This window comes from Heterocephalus glaber, unplaced genomic scaffold (assembly GCF_053883595.1).
Source record: "Heterocephalus glaber isolate CG9 unplaced genomic scaffold, H.glaber_assembly_v1.0 deba00001733, whole genome shotgun sequence".
Taxonomy (NCBI): Eukaryota; Metazoa; Chordata; class Mammalia; order Rodentia; family Bathyergidae; genus Heterocephalus; species Heterocephalus glaber.
In genome coordinates this window covers 9698945-9725575 of record NW_028258444.1, presented here as the reverse complement: position 1 = coordinate 9725575, position 26631 = coordinate 9698945, and the positions used below count along the sequence as shown (strand labels likewise).

The 26631-nt window shown below is 35.3% G+C and overlaps 1 protein-coding gene across 9 annotated transcripts in view; it reads right to left on the bottom strand.

Moving 5' to 3' along the window:
* The window catches only part of Cntn1 (contactin 1), a 446523-nt gene that overhangs the window by 124973 nt on the left and 294919 nt on the right, over positions 1 to 26631 (bottom strand). For all 9 annotated transcript variants that reach the window (XM_004874004.4, XM_087199964.1, XM_087199970.1 and 6 more), the window contains 6 exons: positions 22099 to 22305; positions 19071 to 19170; positions 18743 to 18924; positions 9176 to 9300; positions 8380 to 8497; positions 4586 to 4736 (listed from right to left, as the gene is read on the bottom strand). In XM_004874004.4, the coding sequence (XP_004874061.1) occupies positions 4586 to 4736; positions 8380 to 8497; positions 9176 to 9300; positions 18743 to 18924; positions 19071 to 19170; positions 22099 to 22305 (883 nt within the window). The remainder of the gene's footprint in view (positions 1 to 4585; positions 4737 to 8379; positions 8498 to 9175; positions 9301 to 18742; positions 18925 to 19070; positions 19171 to 22098; positions 22306 to 26631) is intronic.

Below are 26631 nucleotides of genomic sequence, written 5' to 3'. Positions count from 1 at the left end.
GCTCCTTCTTACTGAGTGCAAGCATTGTTTCAACCTTTCTGGAGTCCACTAACCAGGCACAGAAGCAACTTTGTTATGTGGAGATATTTTATGTAATTATGTTAATCAGAATAAGATCATTCATGCTTGAAGACTGTTATTCATATTCTTAGAAATTGTTTTTCAATTTATATTTCATATACGTTTTGTAAATAAACAATCCACTTAGTATTTCTTTGTGCATATTATTTTACAACAAGAAAACATTTGTATATGAAAACTACAGTGATACCTACATTGTAATATTAATGAATTAAAGTAGTTATCAAAAACCAAACTTGTAGACTCACCAAGGAATTAATTCAATTTGATTTTAACATTTTAAAAATATTATAGACTAAGCAAAATTGTAAGATTTTAGGAGTTAGATCTCTTTCCGTTTTTGGACACATAATGATGTTCAGGAAAGACAAGTCCACAAAACATGGTTCTGGGAAATCCTTGGTTTGAGCAACGCATGATATTGGTCTTTGTTAGGATGAGAGCAGGATTCAATCATCAAGGAGACAGAGCTGGGTGGGTCCAGTGGGAAGGCAATGCTATCTAGGTGTTGTGAGTGAGCACCCAAAAAGAGGGCAAATTTAACAAAGTGACTCTTATTTAATATTAATTTTTCTATTATCCTTTTGTTAAAGTCTTAAAAACTCTTAGGTCAAATATATTAACTTTAAGAGATAGATTCAAGGAAGGCTGTGCTGCGCCACATGCCCTGCTCCCACTCCAATACAGTCCTACTAGTGACCATCCTCTGAAGAGGACCATGTTGTCACATTTGTGTGCCATGTCATCATTGCAGAGTTCAAGTTCCATTCTGAATATTATCAGTGCATTTTTTCCAGAAGGAATTTCAATGTTTCCCAGCCTCATAAGTACCCAAATAGGGTCAATAGTACATCTTACTTTCTTGGATTATTGTGAAGATTTATTTGCAATACTTGCGACAGAACATTCCTTCAAAAGGCAAAAATTCCTTGATCTCCTCTTTCATTAAGACTTTGCAGATATTTTCATTGTTTTTACCTAGAGCCCAAGCCCCTTAGTGGGGAAAGCTTTCTCATTTGTTATCTGACTCCCTGTGTCTTGCTCTCTTAAGTCTTCTCCATGGGCCTTAAAGCCAAATCATAGTGATTTTAGTTTTTGCAGTTCCTTACACATCCTATTCTCCCTCTCTCAGGGCCTTTGAACACACAACCTTTACTTCCTGGCACACACCCCACACACAGCCCAGTCTTCCATCCTGGCTTTCTCTTTCTCATACTCTAGAATTCAATGTAAATATAATTTCTTCTAGGAAACTATCCAGTGTGGATTTTACACAAATCATCAATGACAATCATATACTGCTATTTTGTCTTTTCCCAAAGCCACCAAAACACTGGTAGATGTTATATTTACTGGAAAGATGATGAGGACATCTTTTTCATTTAAATTGAGAAGACATTATTTATACTTTGAAATCGCCATTTTGTATTCCTTCTAGAATATTTAATAGGCTCACTGGATTTTTTTTTCAGTTTTTATTAGTATGCTTGCAATATATAATGGTTACATTCCTCACATATCTCAATATTGTCATCCTATTCTGTTCTTCTCCCTCCCACCTCCCTCCATTTCTTAAACCCTTACTCCTTTTTGCAAAAGACCTGTCTCCTTTATCTATCTTTAATTTTGTTCTTTATATTGTGAGTTTCTCATATAAGAGAAACTGTGTAATATTTAAGTTTGTGTGTCTGATTTATTTCACTTAGAATTATGGTCTCAAGGTGCATCTATTTTCCTACGAATGACTCAAGATTATCCTTCTTTATAGCACAGCAGTAGTTCATGATGTATAAATATCATATTCTTTATCTATTCATCTGTTGATGGACATATCAGCTACTTTGAAGATTTAGCAATTATGAACTGGGCTGTTAAAAACTTAAGTATACATGAATCACTGTAATATGAGGTCTTGACTTATATCTCTCGCCATGCACTAAACTAAAATCAAAATGGATTAAAGATCTAAATATTAAAATAGAAACGCTGAACCGGCTGGAACAGAGGTTAGGTAGAACTCTTGAAGACATTGGTATAGGAAATGATTTTGTGAACAAAACCTCAGTTGCCTGTGAGCTAGCACAAACAATCAATAAGTGGGATCTCTTCTCATTAAAAAGCTTCTGCACAGCAAGAGAAACCACCAGCAGTGTGAAGAGACAACCCACAATGTGGGAAAAAATCTTCACCTGCTCTTCCTCAGACAAAGGTCTACTATCTCGAATCTATAAAGAACTTAAAAACATCAGACCTCCCAAATTTAAAGACCCAATCGAAAAATGGGCAGCTGAAATGAACAGAGATTTCTCAGAAAAAGAAGTAGAAATAGCAAATAAATACATGAAAAAATGCTCAACATCACTGGTCATTCGAGAGATGCAAATGAAAACAATGCTGAGATTCCACTTCACTCCAGAAAGAATGGCTGCTATCATGAAATCAACCAATAACCAATGCTGGTGGGGCTGTGGGGAAAGAGGAACCCTGCTCCACTGCTGGTGGGAGTGTAGACTGGTGCAAGCACTGTGGAAATCAGTATGGAGATACCTCAAAGAGCTAGGACTGGAAGTCCCATTTGACCCCACTATTCCACTGCTGGGGATCTTCCCCAAAGAATTAAAAGAATCATACCACAGTGATATATGTGTACCCATGTTCATAGCAGCACAATTTGTAATAGCTAAAACTTGGAAACAGCCCAATTGCCCATCAACTGGGGACTGGATAAAGAAAATGTGGGTTTTTTTTATAAAATGGAGTACTACTCAGCCATAAAAAATGAGAAATTAGAGACATTTATAGCTAAGTAGATGCACATTGAGGCCATACTCTTAAGTGAAATAAATAGGATACACATGTGTAAATACCGAATAATTTTTCTAGTGTGAGAAAGTGAAAGTGTAAATAAGGACTAAAAGGTATAATAAGTAATGTGAAATAGGAAGCAAAGGGGCAAAGGGGAAGGGGAAGTGGGTGGGTATCGGAAAGGAAAGAAGGGAATGGAATTAATATGAGAAAATGGAAAAAAGGAAACAAAGTCTTTGTAAATAGGGAGGGACTGAGAGGTTGAAGGGAGGGCAGGGGAAGGGTGAAAAATAAGAACCAAGAGAGACTATGTAAAGGCGCAAATTTCCAATGATGAATGTCATTATATTGTATACCTAAAATGTACCAATGATTAGAATGAATAATTGATAATGCGAAATAGGAAGAAAAGGTCCAAAGGGGTAGGGGTAGTGAGAGGGGCAGGGGAAAGGAAAGAAGGGAAAGGAAAAATGGTGAGAAAGGGAAAAGATGGAAATAAAGTCTTTGTAAATAGGGAAGCATGGAGGGGGTGAAGGGAGGGCTAGGAATGGGGAAAAAATAAGAACCATGATGCATCACGTAAAGGCACAAGTTCCCAATGAGAAATGTAAATGTGTTGTATACCTAAAATGTGCCAATAAAATATATATTTTTTAAATGAGGTCTTGAACTCTTTTGGGAAGATATCTAGAAGGGAATACCTGAGTCAAATACAATTTCTAGTTTTAGTATTTTGAGGCATCTCCATAGTGATTTCCATAATGGTACTAGTTTACATTCCCACCAACAATGTAAAAGGTTTCTTTTTCCTACACATACTTGCCAGCATTTGTTATTATTTGATTTCTTAATGATAACTATTCTTTCTGGAGTAAAATGGAATCTCAGTGTTGCTTTAATTTGCATTTCTCTAATCAGCAGTGTTGAACAGTTTTTCATGGATTTACTGGCCATTTGTATGCCTTTTTCTGAGACGTGTCTACCATATCATTTGCCTATTTTTTAATTGGATTTTACTTTCAGTGGTCTAAATTTTTTGAGTTCTTTATATATTCTGTATTTTAGCCCTCTGTGCAAGGAATAGCTGGAAATAATTTTTTTCCCATTCTGTAGGCTATCTTTTCACTCTGTTGGTTGTTTCATGTACTGAGCTAAAAATCAAACTGATCAAAGATTTCTTCTAAAACAGAAACACTTAATCTTCTGGGAGATAAAATAAATAAAACTCTTAAAGACAGATGTTGGAAAAGACTTTCTGAAGAAAAAATTCCATACAAAAAAATCAAGAATCAACAAATGGAATCATATCAAATTAAAAATCTGTGTAAGTGGAGAAAATTAAATAAAGAGTGAATGGACATTAATGCCCTTGTTAAAGAAAAAAATAAGTTCCAGAAATCTCATCTCATTTTCTTTTTTTATCAGTTGTGGTGGCCTTGGGCAAATTACAAACAAAAACAAAAGATACCCCTGAGCCTCAATTTTCTAAATCCCTTATAAATTATAGAATTCTGAAACTTAAATCCCAATTATAATATATACTGATGTGGACAAGCCAAGTATTTCTGTTTGTCTTACAATTAAATATCTTTTACAGAGAAAATGTGGAAGAAATAATACATATTAATAATATAAAAGCAAGTCTTCTAAAGAATAAACTTTCCTGAGTTGTTAATTACAATTGCATTTCCACACTGACCTGCTACTGTTCACAAGCCACTCTGTTCCTTTACTCCATGAAAACTTTGGTTTAGGTGCAGCTTTAGGTTTACACTCTATTATCACCCGGCCTCCTTTAGCAGCCAGGATCTTTTTCTTCATAGGATTCAGTTCAAAAGTTGGAGCCAAAGCTAAAAGGAAATTAAATTATTATTTTTCTCTTTTTTTAACAAACCCAAATATTCTTCCTGTATTATAACATCTTTTATTCCATTTTGATTTGTAGTTTATAGAAAAATGACCCACCTCAGTGAATATGACCAGTTATGAACTATTGCTATTTCACACCTAATACCTTTCATCTTTAATAACTTTTCATAGCATAAAATACACTCAATTCAAATGACAATTCTAAATAACTTGATTATAAACTTACAACCAAATGTTGTATGCAGATTCAACTCAAAAATTGAACTCAAATTCAATTGCTTTGATTCAATTTCAAAAGGAAAGTTATGAAGGACTAGAAGAAACTAAGCAGCACTATAAATACTCAATATGATCACAGCTGATCCTCTCCGCCACACTTGGAACTTACCCCAGGTTACACACCTGAGGATTGAAATCTCCTAAGATTATCTAGTTTTGCAAAGAAGTCACAGGCACTAACAACTTGAATTCACATTTGTATTTAACTCGTTTTGTTTCTGAGGCATGCTCTTTAAATTCAACAATACAGTTCCTCCATTAGACATTTATAGAGCACCGTGTGCAGATACTCTTCAAAATGTTGACAGAAGCAGCATAATCTCTGCCTTCAGAACCTATATACAAACAGCTATAAGAATGGATTCAATCGATCAGCTAAGGAGCGCATGATCCAGCTGCATTTTGCCTTAATCACAAAGTATAGAGCAGTAATTACAAAATCAGGATATGCTCTCATAAACAGCCACTTCATTGACGGAAGCCCTCACTGTCTTCAGGGACCGCACATCCAGCAAGCTGCTGCATCTCCTTGTCCACCAGCAGATGCAAGTGGACACCATCCATCCACTGAACACATTCCCTGAGCCTTGGCCAGAACTTTCCATGTCTTTATCTGGGATTTTTAACCTCTAATCCAGTGATTCTTAAACTTTATCTGTATTTCAGAATCAGATGAATATCCTGTAAAAATATCCACTCAGTAGGCCTGGTGTAGGCCTCAGATTCTGCACTTCAATAAGACCTGAGGTGTTATGCCCAGTGCTGTTACTCAGAAGATGCTTTCTACAACAAGGAGATAGCTTATTTCATTGTCAATTTAGCCTGAATATTGATAGTTGTCAATAAATAAATAAGTAACCAACCAACTTGTGTTGCACATCTAATACAGTGCCAGGTATTTTGTATAGGCTCCATAAAAATATTAGGTGACAAATTGCACATAAAATACAAGTAAGATTATATTTTTTTAAACTGAAGTACATTTAGAAAATAGAAATTTTTCTTGCATTGGTTAATTTTTTAATGAAATAATTAATTTAGTCTGTTCCTTTCTATGTTTTAATATTTATGTGATATTTTGACTTCTAGCAACTGAATCTATATGTTCCTATGTATTTTAGAAGTGGGAAGGAATAGGGGAATGTTTTCCCCTTAATGAAGAAGAAGGAATGATGTATACCTTTTCTCTATTTTTGTTTTCACTGCATCACAGGTACATATTACAAGAATGGAATCTGGCATAGAGTAAATACTCATTAAACATTTGGTGGAAGAATAAATGAATTAAGTAGATAATTCAAGAAGACAGAGAGGGAGAGAGAAAAACAGTAAAGCTTTCTTGATATGCAAGCTTTAATGTTATACAATGTAACGAGTAGATATATCACCAAGAAATTTAGATTTTAGAGACGAAAAATAGAGTATGTTCCTCAGTATTACAATAAGTGACAGGGGAAGTCATAAAAAAGACAGACAATTCTTTTTGAAAAGAGTCTTTAACAATTTCTTAACATTCTCTCATTTCTTATAGTTTTCTTATAGTGTCACTTGACATGCAATATCACGTTTTGAAGAGTTGCCTCTTGGTGCAACAAGAACAAAACTGGCCTCATTGTGTCACTGCTTCATCTTTTTAGTAACCAGTTCTAGAAAATGAAGTCTGACTACCTGGACTCATTACTTACTATCTGATTAAACCTGTGACAACTTCTTCACATAGTATGAAGAAGACATGGTACAGTAAGAGCTTAGTGACAGTAGTTACAATGAAAATAAGGAGAATGAGAAAAATTGTGAGGTGCTAGTGGTGAGAACTAGCTAAGTTGACTGAGCGTTCTGGATGTGGAGAAGGGATTCAGTGGACTCTGCTATTCTTTAGAACTGAGAATCTTTGCGGAGATGTAGGTTTGGGTGGGATATAACAAACTTAACCTCAGTCATGCTAATTTGGGTTGCCTGTGAAGTTACCTAGATGAACATTTCTGTTAGGAAGAATTTACTTTCAGTCTGAAGCCGAGGATAAATTTCTGGAGTAGAAATTATAGGTCCACTGATAATTAATGGGAGGAGAAGAAATTAAATAAGAATGTAAACAATAATAATGATCCAAGAATAGTAATATAGGATATGTGAAGTGTTATGGGAAGAAAACGGAATGGAACCAGAGGACTGGAACTCCAAGAGAGTAAGATTTCTAGGCAGGCAGAGGAAGGAGAGGGAGGAGGATCACGAAGGAGACAGAGAAGTGGTGTGCAGAGTATGTGAGCTCAGAGTTACCAAAGAGGAGAAATGGGTGTTCAAGAATGAAGCATAACTAGATGAGACAGCTTGAAAGAATACATACACACACGTACACATATGTGAAGGTAATGGTGTTGACATCACCTATCAGAAAAAAGAAGAAGGAATTCTGGTGGCATAGGTCTGTAACCCTACCACCCTGGAAGGCAGGGGCAGGAGGACTGCAGTTCGAACCCAGCCTGGGCAATGTAGTAACTTAGCAAGATCCTGCCTTAAAATAAAAAACAAACAAAGGGCTGGGGAGGTAGCTCAGTGCAAAACCTCTAGGTTCAATCCATAATAATGGAGAAAAAAGTAAGAAGGGATGAATACAAATAAGGTAGAGGGGTAGAGTGAAAGGAGGAAAGATACTTTCTCCTCTATGGAGAATATGGAAAGGACAAATATAGTAAAAAGATAGCTTTGACCGAGAGATGGGAAATTGAAATACTTTGTGTAAAAGGCTTTAAGTTTTTAATGCGGTAAGAAAACACTCTAAAAGCAGAAGTCATTGTAGGATTAGGAACTTGAGGACTGGCTTATAGGTTCTAAATAGCATCTGTGGGGTATGAGGCACAGGAACTTGTAAACCCCCAGAGCGGTACAGGCTGGGTCCCATGTAGTGTTGTAACATCAGGCTCCACAGTTACGTGATTTTGCAGGTGGTGCTTAGTTGCTCTAACATAGGAGAGGATAGGTCTTGGTATGTGTAAATTTTGCTTTGTGATTTCAGAAATGTTAAAGAAACAATTATATTCCACATTACTTCAAAAGTGCTATGAATTCAGCTTCTTTGTTAAAAATAAAATGATGCAATTTAATGGAATAAGAATTCACACATTCTTGGAATTTTAAACTAACATGAGAACATTTTAAAGAGTTACTTTTTCTCTACTGACAAGTTCTTTAATGAAAGAAAAGACATACCATTTCATTCTAAACCACATTTCAAAGGTTTTTAACTTTAGCAATTAAAGTGAAACCAAATGTCCTGTATGAATGCTCTGTCATCTTTTGGTATGTAGTTTTCTTGATTATCTTTCAACAAGTTAAAATTATACTGACCCAAGATCTTCAGCTCAGCGTTTGCGTAAATGGCCCCATATGTGTTCTCTGCTATGCACTGATACATTCCGGCATTTTCAAAGGTCACATCATATAGTCTCAGTTCCCCTTTGTGATACTGAAAGCAGTAAAAGTAAAACACATGGTTTTGATAAATTTTTACCAGAAATACTTTCATTTAGGTTTGGGTTGATAGCATTTGATGGAGGTGTTTTATGTTCATTGGCCCCCGCTGTTTTCTAAGAGGTGTAGAGTAGGATTTTTAAGACATGGGGAAGAAAACCCACTTACCATGCCCAGTGGCTCTTGTTGTATTCGTTTTACAGAGGTGAGAGTCTATCTTTTCCCCTCTTGGACCAGCTGGGATATTACAGTGGGGAGGTAGACAAGGATCCCACTGCTGCTACTTGTACCCAGGGCTAAAGGTAGGATTTAAAACGTCTCTCTTACCTCTGTTTCTGTGGGTTTCAGGGAAACAGTGGCAAGTAAAAGGGGGACAATTTCAGGTAGTGGAGATGGATAAGTAGGAAGAAGAGGAAATGTGGAACAAAGGAAAAATAAGGAGAGAGAGAGAGAGAGAGAGAAGGTAAAGATAAGATTACAGAAAGTTGTTTAAACTGAAAGAGGATACTTTATGCTGTGTGGTTTATTTTTGCTTGCATTTTTAATGATGTTTTTAAATTCCAGGGTCCGACTACATTTACTCTACTTACTCTCCTGCTATATTTATCTCAGGACCACCCTGAAATGTTGCCTAAATGGAATCAGAGAGAGCAAAGCCCATGAACATACATACCGCATATCCATTTTTCAGCCATCGAATCGTAGGGATGGGCTTCCCTGTAGCCACACAAGGCCAGTACAGGTCACTGCCTATGTCTACCTCTGTGTCATTGATATGTTCTACCCACTCTGGAAATGCTAGAAAGTAAAAAACATCAGAAATGTCAAGTGCAAATCTCAATACCCATCAGAATCTCAAGAGCATACATACTGGACTTTAATTTTAAAGAATACATCAGTTCTTGTATGTGTCCTGACACCAACCTGAGAGCCACTGGGATTGCATTTGCAGAGGTCTGTACCCTATGCAAACCACACATTATCACAGAATGAGGTCACAGTAATTCAATTAGTAATTATTTTCCTATTTGGAATCTATGTCTTGTTGGAAAGCTCACTCATATTAGATTGATGTCTTTTTCAGTAGAAACCTTCAAATATGTCAAAATGACAATTGAGATTTTAAAAAATTATGTCTCGACTGATTATGACATCACTTTTTCACATTTTGCATAAAGATTTAGGTCTTTTTTCCTACTCTCACAGGTAAATATTGTCTTGCTTTGATGGAGTTCTTATCTATTAACCAGTTTCATATCTTATTGTAGGACTGGAAAAATGGTCTAGTCACTTTACAGTTGAGTGAAATGGATCTCAACCATTATTTGATCAGACCTACTTAATAGCTAAAGAAAATGCTAGGAACATGAGAAAAATACTAAAAATTTCCCAGAAGAAAAAAAGTACTTCTAGGGAGAAAGCACTTGAAAAATCTGATAGTCTCATTGAACATTTCAGTTATCTAAGTAGTCCAAACAGATGTAGGTAAATAAATTAGGGCAAAATAAGACAAAGTAGGAGAGAGTCTCTTGTGGGGAGAAGCACTTTATTTTCACTTTTTTTGAAACTACAAACTTGTGTTATATTCAATTTACTGCAAAAGCAATATACACATCTTGTGGGACATATTTTAAATGTATACAAATTATGAAATGAAAATATTTTTATGATCTTACCAAATGACATCAATATTATGCATATGTTTATGTGATTATATCTTTATACATATTTTATAGTATATATTTATATATAATCTGATTTTGTATATCTTTTACTAATCATTATATTTGTCTCTAACTTGTGGAGATAACTTCTTAATTGAATATTGGCATATATATGTTCATATTGATTGATATAGGTTTTATTTTGTACAAAATTTTAGCAATACTTAAAATAGGAACCCCGTTTTCTGCCTTGGCCTCTCATGGACAACACATGGATGTCACACTGTAAAATACAATGAGAAGAATAAATAACTGAATCACCTTGATACATTATATGTGTGATTTAATTGTGTAATCTTCTGAAAGTTTAATTAGCCCTAAAGATAAAACTTAGTAGATTTCACTAATAAAGGAGAAATAATATTATCTTTAAATTACTTCCTATAATTCCCTGTTCTATCACATTGGTTCTTTGAAAGCATCAGATACAAGTTGTGATCAAAATGGTGAATTTTTGATTTTACAAAACTGTTAATATAAAAAAATAAAAAATAAAAAACCCCCAAAACACCTGTTACTATAAAAGGGACACTGGTATTAATCCTCTTCAAACTATGTCCCCTCACTTTGAATATGCTGTTGTGGCTGCTATGATGCCTTGAATCAGTTCAAAACATTTACCTTTTATGGTCATTTGACTTTAAGACAGAGCTAAATTGGGCTGGGGATTTAGCTCAGTGGTGCCACATCTGCCTGGCAAGCTTAAGGTCTTGAGTTTGATCCAGAGTACCAAAAAAAAAGCCAAGTTGCCCAATGTCAGATTCAGTAAATAAAGTGGATGAGGACACACAATAAATTTTTTTTGAGGATGTTTTCCTTTGAGTGGCACTCAGCAGCAGTATTCACCATATTTTTGGTCATACTTCTTATAGACACTGATGAAAGAGGATTTTGGAACTGCTTCAGAAATTTGGCATAACAATGGAATATATGAGTTCAAAGCTAGGGGAGCTATTTTTAGGGAGTTTAATGGCACTGTGTCTTTTACTATAATAATTTTTTTAAACATTTACTTTATATTTTGATCATAAGTTCAGAATTCTACTGATCTAAGAATCTGGAGTGCAGTTTTCTTAATGTACTAAATAAAATCAGATCCTGGTAGAATATGATGCCTTTATTTTATAAAAATTAAGGTTCTTACTGGAATACCCTTCCCATAAGGAGACCACACCATCTATATTTATAGATGTCAAGTTAATATCAACAGGTCAGTGGCTATAAAGTCTGAAGTCGAAGGAAAATGTCTAGGTTAGAACTCTCAGGGTACAGATCATGTTTAAAATAATGGTCATGGGTGAGATCACAAAAGGGTGACCAAAATAGACAAGAGGTTCAAAGGCCAAACCCTGATCACTGATCATACCAATGTCAGAAAAGCATGTCATTAGGTGGGAACATCAAGAGTGGTATAAAAAAAATTAACAGCGTGGGTTCCAGATGCCACATACTGAAGGATCATGGAAAAAAGGGAGAAAATGTGGCCACTGATGGGGTCAAATTAGAGATGCTACAACTGACCATTGATCATCAGCTTTAGCAATGTTGATGACAAAGTTTTCAGTGTAGAGGTATAGAGGAAAGTCAAATAGGAGTGTGCTTGATAGAGAAGAAAACTGGAGATGGAGACATGTTTAGAGTATGGATGAATCCATCAGTATTTTTACTATCTTTAGGAGAGAACAGAAGGAGAAATGGTGCATTTATTTGCCAAAGTTATTGGACATTAATGATCTTGTTGAAGCCTTAAATATTTATAATATTGTGGAACATTCAAGACATACTCTCAGCCAGAAAAGTTTTAAGTGTTGCCTGAAATATAATCTGATAAAACTCTGTCTTCCTAGATAAAAGTTTACATTAATGTATGAGAATCAAAAATTTATCACTGCCCCCAGCGCCGAGGAGCAGAGCCATGCCCAGTGCACAGGAGGTAAATCTTCTGGGCTGCTGTACTACCACCCCCAGCACTGAGGAGGTGAGACTCTCAGGTGCCAGCACCACACACCCTCCCCCCAATTGAAATGAGAAGACACTTAAACAATTCTCAAAAAACAGACTCCCCAGATCACCTAAAGCAACCCCAAAGGGAAATGAGATGGAACAATCTGATACTCAACAACATGGACCCCCTGAACTGGCAACAAAAGAGGATCTGGAAAAAATGAAATCATAAATAATTTCTCAGATAACAACAGAGATTGAGCCCATAGTGCAAGACAGGATTAATAAGTCTAGAGAGGATACAGATAAAAGAAAATAGAGGAGCTGAGGAACATGATGGAATCCCAACACAGGAAACAAATGGAATCCATAAAACAGATGCAAACAGATTTCCAAGAGATTAAAAACTCCATTGAAATTTTACACAGTAGAATGAGCCAATATGAGGACAGAATTTTAGACATAGAAAGTAAGATTGCAATTAGTGACCAGGAAAAGAAAAATTTCTTTAAAATAGTAAGGGACCATGAGAAATCAATCCAGCAGTTCTTAGATGATGGAAAGAAGAAAAACATAAGACTGATTGGAGTCAATGAAGAAACAGGAGAGAGTGAAGATGATATAAAAAAACTGTTCACAGAAGTGATGGCAGAAAACTTCCCAAGGAGGGGAAAAGAACTTGACATACAGATAAGTGAGGCATATAGGACTCCAAATAGCCTTGATCAAAAAAAAAAATCTACACATAGGCATATAATAGTTAAGATTCCAGAAATGCAAGAGAAGAATAAAATTCTACAAGCAGTGAGAGAAAAGAAACAAATCACACACAAAGGAAAGCCCATCAGAATCACAGCAGACTTCTCAACACAAACACTCAAGGCAAGAAGAGCTTGGAATAATATGTTTCAAGCCCTAAAGGAAAACAGCCTCCAACCCAGAAGTACCCTGCAAAACTATCTTTCAAAATTGATGGAGAAATAAGATACTTTCATGATAAAGAGCACCTCAGGAACTTCATGAAGACCAAACCAACACTCTAAAAACTTTTAGACAATATCCTAGGAAAAGACAATGAGGATCACAACCCCAGGAAGCCCAGCAGAATGAATCCATCAGGCATGACAAGAAATTAAATGCAAATCGGGAGAATCCAACAGAAAGAAAAAGTCACAACAATGATAAATTAATACCTATCAGTTATAACCATCAATGTTAACTGTCTCAATTCTCCAATCGAAAGAAATAGACTGGCGAATGGTTCAAGAAGCAAGATGTAACAATATGCTGCATACAAGAAACACACTTAATTTAAAAAGAAACTCATAGACTAAAAGTTAAAGGGTGGAAAACAATACTCCATGTCACAGGAACCCCCCAAAAAGCAAGAGTACCTATACTCTTTGCAGATCAAGTGAATTTCAAACCAACACTGATTAAGAGAAACAAAGAAGGACACTACATCCTTGTAAAGGGAACAATCCAAGAGGAAGAGATGACAATCATAAACACATATGCACCTGACACTAGTGTGCCCAACTATATAAAACAAATGCTAACAGACATGAAAAATCAAATAAGCACTAATACAATAGTAGTGGGGGACCTCAATACCCCACTGTCACAAATAGATCAACTAGACAAAAAATAAGCAACAAAATACTAGAACTCAATCAAACTCTTGAACAAATGAACTCAACAGTTGTTTACAGAGTGTTTCACCCCACAAAATTAGAATATACATTCTTTTCAGCTGCACATGGCTCAGTCTCCAAAACAGACCACATACTTGCTCATAGAACATGTTTAAGTAAGTGCAAAGGAATTGAAGTTATCCCCTGTATATTATCAGACCATAGTGCAATGAAATTGGAGATCAACAGCAAAAGAAATCGCAAGAATTTCATAAACACATGGAAACTGAAAAACACACTTCTGAATAGCCAATGATTCACAGAAGAAATTAAAGAAGAAATCAGACAGTTCCTACAATTAAATGACAATGCCAACACAACATATCAGAATCTATGGGACACAATGAAAGCAGTCTTACAAGGGAAACTCATAGCAGTGAATACGCATATTAGGAAAACAGAGTGAGCCCAATTAAATAACCTGATGCTAAAACTCAAGCTTCTAGAAAAAGAAGAGGAAGACAAACCCAAAGCTCATACCAGGAAGGAAATTATAAAGATCAGAGCAGAAGTCAATGCAATGGAGACTAAGAGAATGATACAAAAACATCAATGAAGCCAAGAAGTGGTTCTTCAAAAGAATAAACAAAATTGACAAACCCTTAGCCAACCTTATTAGAAAAAGGAAACAAAAGGCCCAAATCCATGCAATTAGGAATGGCAAGGATGAAATTAAAATGGACCCACCAGAAATCAAGAGGATCATCAAAACCTACGTTGAGAACCTATATGCTAATAAGATGGAAAACACAGAAGATATGACAGATTCCTAGATATGTATGAATTACCAAAGTTGAACAAAGATGGCCTAAAAATTCTAAACAACCCATTATCAATCAATGAAATTGAAAACATAATTAAAAACTTACCAACTAAGAAAAGCCCAGGTCCTGACAGCTTCACTGCTGAATTCTACAAGACATTTAAAGAGGAACTACTGCCACTACTGTTTAAACTCTTCAATGAAATTGAAAGGGAATAAATACTCCCAAATTCATTCCTGGAAGCAAGCATCACCTTGATCCCCAAAGCAGAGAAAGACCCAACTGAAAAAGAGAACTATAGGCCAATCTCACTAATGAACATAGATGCAAAAATCCTTAATAAGATACTGGCAAATAGAATGTAGAAGATCATCAAGAAGATCATATACCCTGATCAAGTGAGATTCATCCCAGGGATGCAGGGATGGTTCAATATACACAAATCAATCAATGTAATACACTATATCAATAGAGCCAAGGACAAAAACCATATGATCATCTCAATAGATGCAGAAAAAGCATTTGACAAAATCCAACACACATTCATGATAAAAACCCTACAAAAAATTGGAATAGACAGTCTCTACTTCAATCTGATAAAAGCCATCTATGAAAAACCAACAGCCAGTATCATACTAAATGGTCACAAACTGAAATCCTTCACACTAAAATCAGGAACAAGGCGAGGATGTCCACTATCACCATTCCTCTTCAGTAGAGTCTTGGAAACATTAGCCACAGCAATTAGACAAGAGAAAGAAATAAAACAAATAAAGATAGGAAATGGAAAAGTCAATTTATTTGCAAAAAAGTCAAAAGTTATTTTCAGATGACATGATACTCTATATAGAAGATCCCAAGAACTCCACCAAAAGTCTTCTAGACTTAATAACCAAATTCAGCAAAGTAGCTGGATACAAGGTCAACACAAAAATTAATAGCTTTCCTCTACACAAACAACAGACTCACTGAGAGAGAATTAGGGCAAACAATTCCTTTCACAATAGCATCCAAAAAACTGAAATACTTAGGAATCAACCTAACAAAAGAAATCAAAGACCTCTTCTCTGAAAACTATATCACTCTGAAAAGAGAGATTGAAGACGATATCAGAAAATGGAAAGACATCCCTTGCTCCTGGGTAGGAATAATCAACATAGTAAAAATGGCCAGACTTGCAAAACTGCTATATAGATTCAATGCAATCCCAATTAAAATTCCAGCAGCATACTTCACAGACCTTGTGAAAACAATCCAAAAATTCATTTGGAACAAGAAGAGACCCAGAGTACCAAAAGCAATCCTAGGCAACAGAGACATGGCGGGGGTATCACAACCCCCAACTTGAAACTATACTACAAATCTCCTGTGATAAAAACAGCATGGTACTGGCAAAGAAACAGAACTGGGGACCAGTGGAACAGATTAGAAGATGCAGAAACAAAGCCAGATACACTCAGCCACCTCATCTTTGACAAAGGAGCCAAACACCTTCACTGGAGGAAAGATAGCCTGTTTAATAAATAGTGCTGGAAAAACTGGGTTTCAACTTCTCAAAGATTAAAACTAGACCTATATCTCTCACCATGCACTAAAACAAAATCGAAATGGATTAAAGATCTAAATGTTAAAACAGAAACACTGAAGTGGCTAGAAGAAAGGTTAGGTAGAACTCTTGAAGACATTGGTGTAGGAAAAGATTTTATTAACAAAACCTCAGTTGTCCGTGAACTAGCACAAACAATCAACAAGTGGGATCTCTTCTTATTAAAAAGCTTCTGCTCAGCAAGAGAAATCATCAACAGTGTGAAGAGACAACCCACAAGGTGGGAAAAAATTTTCACCTGGTGTTCCTCAGGCAAAGGTCTACTATCTAGAATCTATAAAGAATTGAAAAAAATCAGACCCCCAAAATTCAAAGACCCAATTCAAAAATGGGCACTTGAAATGAATAGACATTTCTCAGATAATGAAATAGAAATAGCAAATGAGCATATGAAAAAATGTTCAACATCACTGGTCATTGGAGAGATGCAAATGAAAACAACGCTGAGATTTCACCTTAGCCCAGAAAGAATGGCTGCTATCATGAAATCAACCAATAACAAATGCTGGCTGCATTGTGGGGAAAGAGGAACCCTGCTCCACTGCTGGTGGGAGTGTAGACTGGTGCAACCACTGTGGAAATCAGTATGGAGATACTCAAAGAACTAGGACTGGAAGTCCCATTTGACCCAGCTATTCCCCTGCTGGGTATCTTCCTCAAAGAATTAAAAGAATCATACCACAACAATATATGCACCTATGTTCATAGTGGCACAGTTTTTAATAGCTAAAACTTATAAGCAGCCCAATTGCCCATCACCTGGAGACTGGATAAAGAAAATGTTTTTTTAAAATAAAATGGAGTACTACTCAGCCATAAAGAATGAGAAATTAGAGACATTTATAGCTAAATGGATGCACATTGAGGCAATACTCTTGAGTGAAATAAATAGGATACACATGTGTAAATACTGAATAGCTTCTCTAGTGTGAGAGAGTGAAAGTGTAAATAAGGACTAAAAGGTTTAATAGATAATGTGAAATAGGAAGAAAAGGGACAAAGGGTAAGGAAGTGGGAGGAGTAGGGGAAAGAAATAAAGGGAATGGAATTAATATGAGAAAGTGAAAAAAAGGAAACAAAGTCTTTGTAAATAGGGAGGTGTGGAGGGGTTGAAGGGAGGGCAGGGAAATGGGAAAAAATAAGAACCAAGAGAGATTATGTAAAGGTGCAAATTTCCAATGATGAATGTCATTATATTGTATACCTAAAATGTACCAGTAAAACTAATTTTTAAAATGTAAAAAAAAAAAAACTCGTGCCAAGATAATTTTGTCAAAGAAGATTCTGTTCACCAATGCCTCTCAAAGTGTCATTCTAAGACCAGAAATATCAGCATCTTCTGGCCACTTGGTAGAAATATAAATTCCTGAGCCCACTGTGGATCTTCTGAATCAGAAATTCTGAGAGTGGTGTCTTTCAATTTGTTTTCATGAGCCTGCAAGGATATTTTTGATGCTAAAGTGTTTGCAAACCACTGAATCAAACAAAGTCATAATGCACAGATTCTTCTACAAAGAATACTGAAAGAAGAGAATAATAAAGGGAGTAAATGAGCTACACTAATTATAAATTTTGAACACTACCAAGAACACGACTATCAATCTGTTGCTATTAACCAAGACACCAAAGGTATGAACTTATACTTCTATGACTCAGAGTTGTCTCTGTGGTGGATTAACTAATGGTCAACTTGGAACACCCAGGTGAACTGAATCAGCATGGTCTGGGCATGGAAGACTCATCTGAGGATTCTTGCCAACAGTATAAAAAGAGAACTGGAGGTGAATATTGGGGGCTGCTGATTTTCTAGGAGAAGCTTGCTGCAGTTGGTTTTCCTGATTCTAACTTGGCTGTTCTCATCAGAGGAGGAGCTTGGAGCCTCACTGTAGCTTGGAATGCATGCTGTTCTTGTCAGGGGAGCTCTGATCATCACCAAGAGCATCACTTCCTGGCTCCAGTATAGATCCCTCAGCCTGGTAGCACAAATCCTTCACCCTACCAGCGCAGGATTTTTTGGCTTCTACCACTGCCCTTTGGGCCTTCCGAATGCAGATCCTCAATATGGACAAGCATGAGACATTGCCATGGGTTCTAGGCCTCTGGCTGGACTCATAGAGGACATTGCCTTGGACTTTAGGCCTTCAGCTGGACTTGCATGGGACATTGCTGTGGGATCCACGTCCTTGGCTGGATTCTTTGGGTAGTTAGCATGTGGCTAGTCTCTTTCACTTCTCTGTATTTGACTTTTTTGGGTAGCTATTATAAAATAATCCTATAAATGATGTGTCCTGTATTAAATATATTCCCTTGCAAAACCTTGACTACGATAGTCACTTAAGTAGATATAAGATAATACTTCATCTTTATGCATAATATACATCTTTCTGCATATATTTGTAAGATATATAACCTTTTGAAAAATATTGATTATGATACAGTAGTTTTACAAGTAAGGAAATGGCTCTGAATAAGACATTGATCAAATTTACAGAAAATTAAAATATCTACCTTGAACATAAATTCTTGCCTGGTGTTTATCCTTTCCTCTGATGTTCTCAGCCTCACATTCATACAGGCCTTCATCTTCTAGCTGAATATTGAAGATCTTCAGGACAGCCCCAGAGGTACTGATCTCAGCGGTGCTTGGCATTGGTTCTAGGACTTTCCGCCATCGGATATCAGGAACAGGACTTTAAATGAAAGATACCAGAGCTAAAGATTCACAACAGTTAAAAGACAACTATCTTGTATTTATAGCTAAACATTCATATCATATATTTCTTAAAAGGGTACAAAAACTGATGATTCTATATATAGTAATGAAATTTATACTTACTTTCCAAGTGCAAAACACTCTAGAGTCACATTTTGGCCCATCAATGCATAGATGTCCTTGAATTGAACTACAATATCAGCAGGGTATGGTTTTGTTGTTCCTGATATTAAAAGAAATATAAATATTCATGAATTACTAACTAAAATAATATTTTTTAACAGTGATTTTTGTAGGATTAGAACCACCTCAATACAGAAGGCTTTTCCCAAAACAGGTCCTGGTCATACCACAATATAAAAATTTGTTTTCTTATACATGTTATGTATGAATATGGACTTTTTTTAAGTGTTTGCAATAAAATTACTTCATTCTGGTAACTTTATAATCATTCTGACTCAGTTCATTACAAAAATTCAAGGTATCAGTAATTTTGATCAGTGCTATACAGGTTCAGGAAGGTAGAGAAAAACAAAGGAAATGAGGAAGAATAGAATGGAAAGAAAGAGGAGTGTAAAAAAGAAACAGGCTTTCAAAAAGGATAAAAGAAGAAAAAGGTGCCCACAAGACGAAAGCAAATAGGAAAAAAGTTGGAAGGCACAGAGGCAAAAAAGGAAAAGATTTATTCAGGCAACACTACTCCATTCAATAAATATTTTATGTCATTTATTTAGCATTTCATTTTGAAACATGTGTTATTCCCTCAATCACATAAGAAAGATCTGCAGAAAGGCCAAATACACTGTTTAGGATAATGAATATATACTTTACACTGTATTATGGCAAAGTCAGAAATAAATTCACAATGATATGATATATAAGAAAAAGTTAAAAAGTAGACTGAAAAAGTGACAGCCAAAGAAGATAAGATGGCAAGGCTGTGAAAATCTCAGAAAAGATGGAATTGAACTGAACCAGTTCTGGTTGAGGAAGGAAAAGCATACCATGACAAAACTCTAGAACTTGTCAAACAACCATAAAAGGTCTTCAAATCATATTAAAGTATATGCAGTTGAAAATCAGCTTGCATTTACAATGCAGAATGCCTGAAAACATGTTATTAAAAGTTTTGAGATTAATTTTCTCATTGGGTGAAACCCATGAGATTTGATTTTTTTTTTAAAGTAATATGGATTGTAGCTCTGGTTTAAGTAGGAGGCCCTGTTGGCAGTTTTAAATGATGGAGCATGGAGAAGAGAAATATAGGCAACAGAGGTCTAAAGGCTGTATCATTAATTCAGGCAAGATAGGTGAGATCCCAAACTAAGATACAGTAACAAAGAGAAGACGAAAGAACAAATACAAACTATATTTAGAGGCAGAATCACTATGACTGCTCTTCAGATCAATGTTCCTCAAGGTGTAGAATGAGGGCCCAAGCATCAGAACTACCTGGGATGCTCGAGAAACTTGCAGATTCCTCCGTTCTATTCCAGGGCTGCTGAAATCAGAATGCCTAGATTTCACACTTTGCTCAAACTTCTCAGATGCTAATTCAAAACTATTGAATTATCTGTTTTGAGTATCAGGGAAAGAGAGGAATTGATGAATGAAAAGTCTGCCTTGTGCTCAGAAAAAATAAAATGGTATTGCCCAATGACTTAAGAACACCAGAAGAAGAGATTTAATAGGAAGGTAATAGATATGTTCTGAACACTTTGAGATTAACATTCTTAACAGCCTTTTGTGGGAAAAATCCATGGTATAGGTGGAATTAAGATCTAAACACAAGGAAAGACTTGAAGATGTAATTTAAGGTCATCTGTGTAGGGCTATGATTCAAAGTGTAAGTAAGTGAGAATATTCAGAAAATTACTGAAGAGAAATATAAAAGGAAGAATATCTGGTAAAGAAAGCCATATAAAATTTGGCAGAGCAGAGAGGTGAGGAGTCCAGGAAATTACAAGAAAGAAAAGTTCACGAGAAGCAGACAAGGTGATGTCAAAGACCAACAGAGTTAAGGACAGAAAAGTGTCCTTTGGATTGAATAAATAGGAAGTTTTGATTACCAAGATTGTTTGCACTGAATATAAAAGAATATGCAGAGAATGGAGGAGACTTTGAAGATCAGACAAGGAGGGTAATAAGTACCATGGTGTGAAGTCTCTAATTGAATCAAATAGGATGTGAACCAGGGCAACTGGTGGAGTTAGCTTGAATCAGAGAATATTTCTTCCATTGAGACAGAAAATAAGAAAATAAATAGAAGTACAAAAATGCAAGTCTACTTCTAGAGGAGGGAAGGAAAGATGATGAGAGAATTTGTGCAGTGTCTCCTTTTTCACTCTGTGAAGGAGAGTATTTAAGACTAAAGGGAGAGAAGAGCCAGAAAGGCCATAATATGTATTGAATACTAAATATGTGACATCCTTAGGGAGAGAAATCAGGAATCTGAGGGGCATGAGATTTTCCCTGTTGTTACACTGTAATTAGGAGTAGAGGTAGGAACCAAGCATACATCTGTCAACTCGGAAGCTATTTCTTCAGATATTTGAAATCACTGACATTAATGTAAGGTAGGCACATATATCGTGATCTGATTCTCTTAATTGGCAGTGATTTTTTACAATGGAAGCCAGTTTACTTGGATTGGAGGAAAAGAGCAATCTAACCAAGAACCACTTGGATGGCATCCTATGCTTATTATTCAGAGTAGAAAAGGCAATTTATTTACCTCCCTGTATCATGTAAATAGATCCTTTAAAGACCATAATAATCAACCCCCCCAATTCTGCAATATCTATTGTTTGTTTTGATCTAATCATTTGTTCTCTTCATGAACTTCAGAAGCAGTAATGGGCATTTAACAAAAAATCAAATGCCAGTGATTCCCACTGTAGCCAACATACTGGCACTGGACTTATGAATCAGTTTCTCTAAGTGTTTCCTATGCCAGAGGCAAGTAATCCAAACTCAAAAGCCTCAACTCAAAGAAAGGACTAATTCTTTTGCCCCACTCCAAGTGCATATGCTTTGTATTCTTCTGCCTGGGAAACTGGCACGCCTTACCAATGGATATTCCTTCTCATTACTATAAGTTTGCAAAAAGCAGACAACCTTGTAAAAATAGTGTAACAAATAAGATTCTTACTTTCAGGTATTGGAATGAGTGGGATGAATTTGCTGAATACACTCTTTGTAATAGAAGGACTCGATACAAAGCAGGAATAATTGCCTTTGTCAGAAGCCTCAACATTTGCAATGTAGAGATTTCCATTCGTCTGAGACACAAATCTTCGTTTATCCATTGTGATAAACACTGGAAACTCATTTAGAAGCCAGCGGTAGCTGAGATCATCTAAAAAAAAATATTGTCTAATAAATATTGAGCTCTTCAAAAGTAAAGATTCTGTTTTCTAATCGTCAGCTGTCACACAAAGATTGTGGTAGAGAAAATGTTGGAAGAAAGCTGAGGCAAACTTTGTATAAATTTTCAAATAGCTACTGTATTTTTCATGAATATAAGCAATACATATCTGTTATATATCTCTTTATGTACCTCTTAGTTTATAAACTACTAACATTCTTACTTGCATTTTATTGATTGCCTGAGACTCGGGTTAAACAACTGGCTTAGAGCTTCACAACCATTAAGTTAAGTAACATGCTTAGCATTTCAAGAACACTAAGAACTAGGTGTTTGAATTTGGATGTCATAATTCCAAAGCCCATCTATCTTCCCCATGCACTTTATAAATAACTTCAAGATGATTTATCATATGTGGATTTTTCCCCCTCTCTGTATTCCTTTTTTAAATTATAGAAATGAGTCTATATAACCTGCTCTGGTCATATTAAAAAGTAAAAACCATAGAAATGGAAAAGCATGTTACTGTTTTTCTTAAATTATAAGAAATATGTCAAATGGTTACTCTTAAATGCACAAATTCCTTTGGCTGAACACACTAGGTAGTTGAGGCAAAATTTGAATTTCCACTTTAATTTGCTGCTTTTCCTATAGTAGCTTCCTATCCGTGTTTTGAGGAACAACTCCTTGGTAGTAACTGTACAAATATATAAGACGAAACTATGGACAGTATATACTTCCTTTTAAATTACCTTGACCAGGTGAAAAAAATTGCTACTAGGAATTAGAAATCTCTCTAGGTCAGGTTAAATTGAGTTTCCTATGTAAAACGGTAGAAAGTCAAGATTTCATAGCATTCAGTCTTTTTTTAAGGATGAAAATATCATGACAAGCTATCATTTTGCTTTAAGAAAGTGAAGAGGACAGATAAAATTGCCCAGAGGAGTGTGGAAGAACACTGATGATGAAAAATGAAAAGTGTGCTGTATAAATTCTGCATAATTGGGAATAATACAGCTATTTGATTTAGGTTTAGATTAGCTTTATAATATTCTCCAGCAATATATGACATCAGAATGCTAAAGATGATATTATTTTGGTTTTAAATCTTGATTTTTTTACAAAAGCAGGATATGATCATGTGAAAAAAATGGGAAATAGGGCAGTGTTAAAACAAGGAAAAAAACCCCACCGCACTCAGCCTCCAACTCGGAGTCATTGTTAACACATCTCTTTCTAGGCATTTATATTTACAAATTATTAAATTATTTTAATCTGTTACTACTGTGCTCATTTAAGGTCATAGAAGAATTAGAAAAGGAAGAGATTTAGGGACTTGTTTAAATTTCTGAAATGATGGCATCCTGGGATTCGGCAAGAAGTATCATATTTAGAAAGGAGTATTGCCTTTTGTCCAGACAAATTTTATAGCAAATTTTAAGAAGATGGCCTTTTCCTGATTTTAATTCTAGATATGACTTCTGTTAGGCTCTTTAGTCACTCTATCAATTTCTCTTAAATTTAAGACAATTTTTCTGTTCTCCAATCATAAAGGATGTATAAAGAAAAATATGTTGTGATACTAGAACTTTTAAAGATGAAAGCTAGTCAGAGAAGTTGTGATGATGTTTGTATGGACACAATTCTAGGACTGTAAAGAAAATGGTCTGATTGACTGAATGTCCAACATAGATTCTCTTATTTTCTTCTTTTTATACAAACTCAGTATTTCCAATGTGCCATTAAACCAGATAGACATAGTCTTCACCTTTATGAGACTTGTAACATAATGTATCTAACAAGTTTTAGTCAAATGATAAGATCATTCATTTAGACAAAGTAATAACTGTCACATGTTAGAACATGTCTGTCCTTACAACAAACCTGGGAACTCTATTTTCAAATGAGGGACCCAAGGCCTTGCTAGACTGAGTGACTCACCAGAGCTGATAGTACAGCAATAAAGAGTCAGAATTGATGTTCTAACCATCCTCCCCAGCCCACCACCACCAAATCTGTACCACTGCTCCAATCCTAGAGAGGTTGATTCTCTATCTTAAGAATGAGATAATTTTGACAATTAAAAACTAACCCTTAACTCAGATCTCTTGAAGGATTATCTTTGTGTTCCCTTGGGCTTTGTAGGTAATAAACCAATTATTTTGAAAAACCTATCATCTGTTTTTCTCTTCACACTGTAGACTGGATTAAATAGTAAATTACCATAAAATTAATTTTTCAAGAAGAGTAAGTGCCAGCACAGGTTTAAGAAATGTTTTTTATCAATAGATATAAAAGCTTTCTTCACATTGACCCAGAAGAGTCTGGACCATACACATTACAGGGAAATTTGTTTCAGCCACCTGCAGTGCATTTAGTTAGTTCACTGTATCTACATCATTTATCTACCCTTCTAAATAATGTATCTTTCTCCTAGAAATACACTTGAAGTCCTTTAGTGTACCCTGAAGGAATAATTTATAAACAAACTTGTTAGAAGATTTTCATGTCTTTTTAAAAATTAGTTTTGACAGAACATAATTTAGCTATACCAATAAAATCACCATAGCTTCTGATCAGTAATTTGATATGGTAAACTATAAATTAAACATGTTTAGAAAGAAATGTACCATTTATATACATTGTGAATTAATATATTCTGTACCCTGATCTCCTACTCTTATCTATTTTTATGTTGATATTTTAGGTCTACTGATAATATTCATCATACTAGATGGTATTTTCTTATGAGTATTCGAACTTTCTTTTCAATTTAATATTCATACATGTGTCTACTATTAAGCATTTTATATTTTGTCAATAGTGTTCACCTTTGAAATGACTTTTTTCTATTCTATTATTAAATATACAAAGATCTATGAGGTGTAGGATGTCTCTTTGATGGTAATATGGCGGAAAATTAGCTGAGAACAAAACATTGTGTTCTCATTTTAAGGAGTCTAGAAATTTAAAAGTCTTTATGGTTTATTGTAATACAAAAAACTCTAAAGAAGTTTACTTATTCATGGAAGTTTGCTGCTACATGCAATCAGTTTAGTGAATAAATTCATTTACTCTTTCATTCTCTTATCCCCTCATTCCTCAAAATTCATTGAGCCCTTCTTTATGCTAGATATTGGGCAATCAGTTATATATCAAATGCTATTATAAAATCTAATAAACACTTGTACTGAAATTCACATTTGTGGGTGTTCTTGATAAATAAATAGCATAGTTCAGATCATAGACTTCTCCTTTAAAAAACTGCAGAGCAGGGGTTGAGGATTTAGCTCAGTGGTTCTGCCACCTGCCCCGTAAGCACAAGGACCCGAGTGTGATCCCCAGTACCAAAAAGATCAAACAAACAAACTGCAGAGCACTCAAGTCCACAGGAAAATGTAATGGATTATGAATGATGAGCTGTTTCCTTCTGTATCTTTTTCTTATATATAAATGATTCTTCATAACCATGAATCAAATATCTTTAGTGTAATAAGGTGCAGTAAATAATGGATTCAAAAACTGAATATACTTAGAAATATTTTATTTAATATTAATCCACTAAAATCACTTCTCCCATTTAATATTTACAAACACACTAATAAATTATTATAAACTCTATGTATGAAGAACATGTAAGAGTTATTATCCCCCCCATTTTAAATAGGGAAATTAAGATACACAATCCTAAGTTTAATTGACATAGGGAGGACTGGTTCCCAGATCTCTAGGACATGACAAGGATAAATAGGTGGATATGTAATATACTTAGAGATTCAGAACCCCAGTGACCGATTTCTTTGCACCCTTGATCCAATGAAGTTCCAAAGTGCAAAGCACAAAACCTTACTTTAACAGCATTAAGAGGCAGGACCATTTATGGCACAAATATGACATATATTAATATGTTTACTGATATCATAAAGCATATATATATTTCATATATATATATATATACATATTGTCAAGGAAAAAGTTGGCTCTCTCGATTTAATGGTTTTAAGTTTCTACTAACCCTGTTTTGGTCCATGAAAATCTTTACTCAGCACAGCATTGAAGGTGCCATAAAGACTGAAATCAAGACTTAGCTCAGATTCTGCTTCTTCCTCCCCCTCTCTACCTATTCTAATTTTCTAGGTTATCACATGCAGTCCCCAAGCTTTGAAAACGATTTGTATAATAATAAATCATAGATTAATATTTCTCACTCAGATGTCACCCCTGATCTCCACAGACATGTAGAACTACCAAATTGATTTCTATTTAGAAGTTTAATAGACACTGCATTTAAGATGTTTCAACATATTCCTTCTGCTT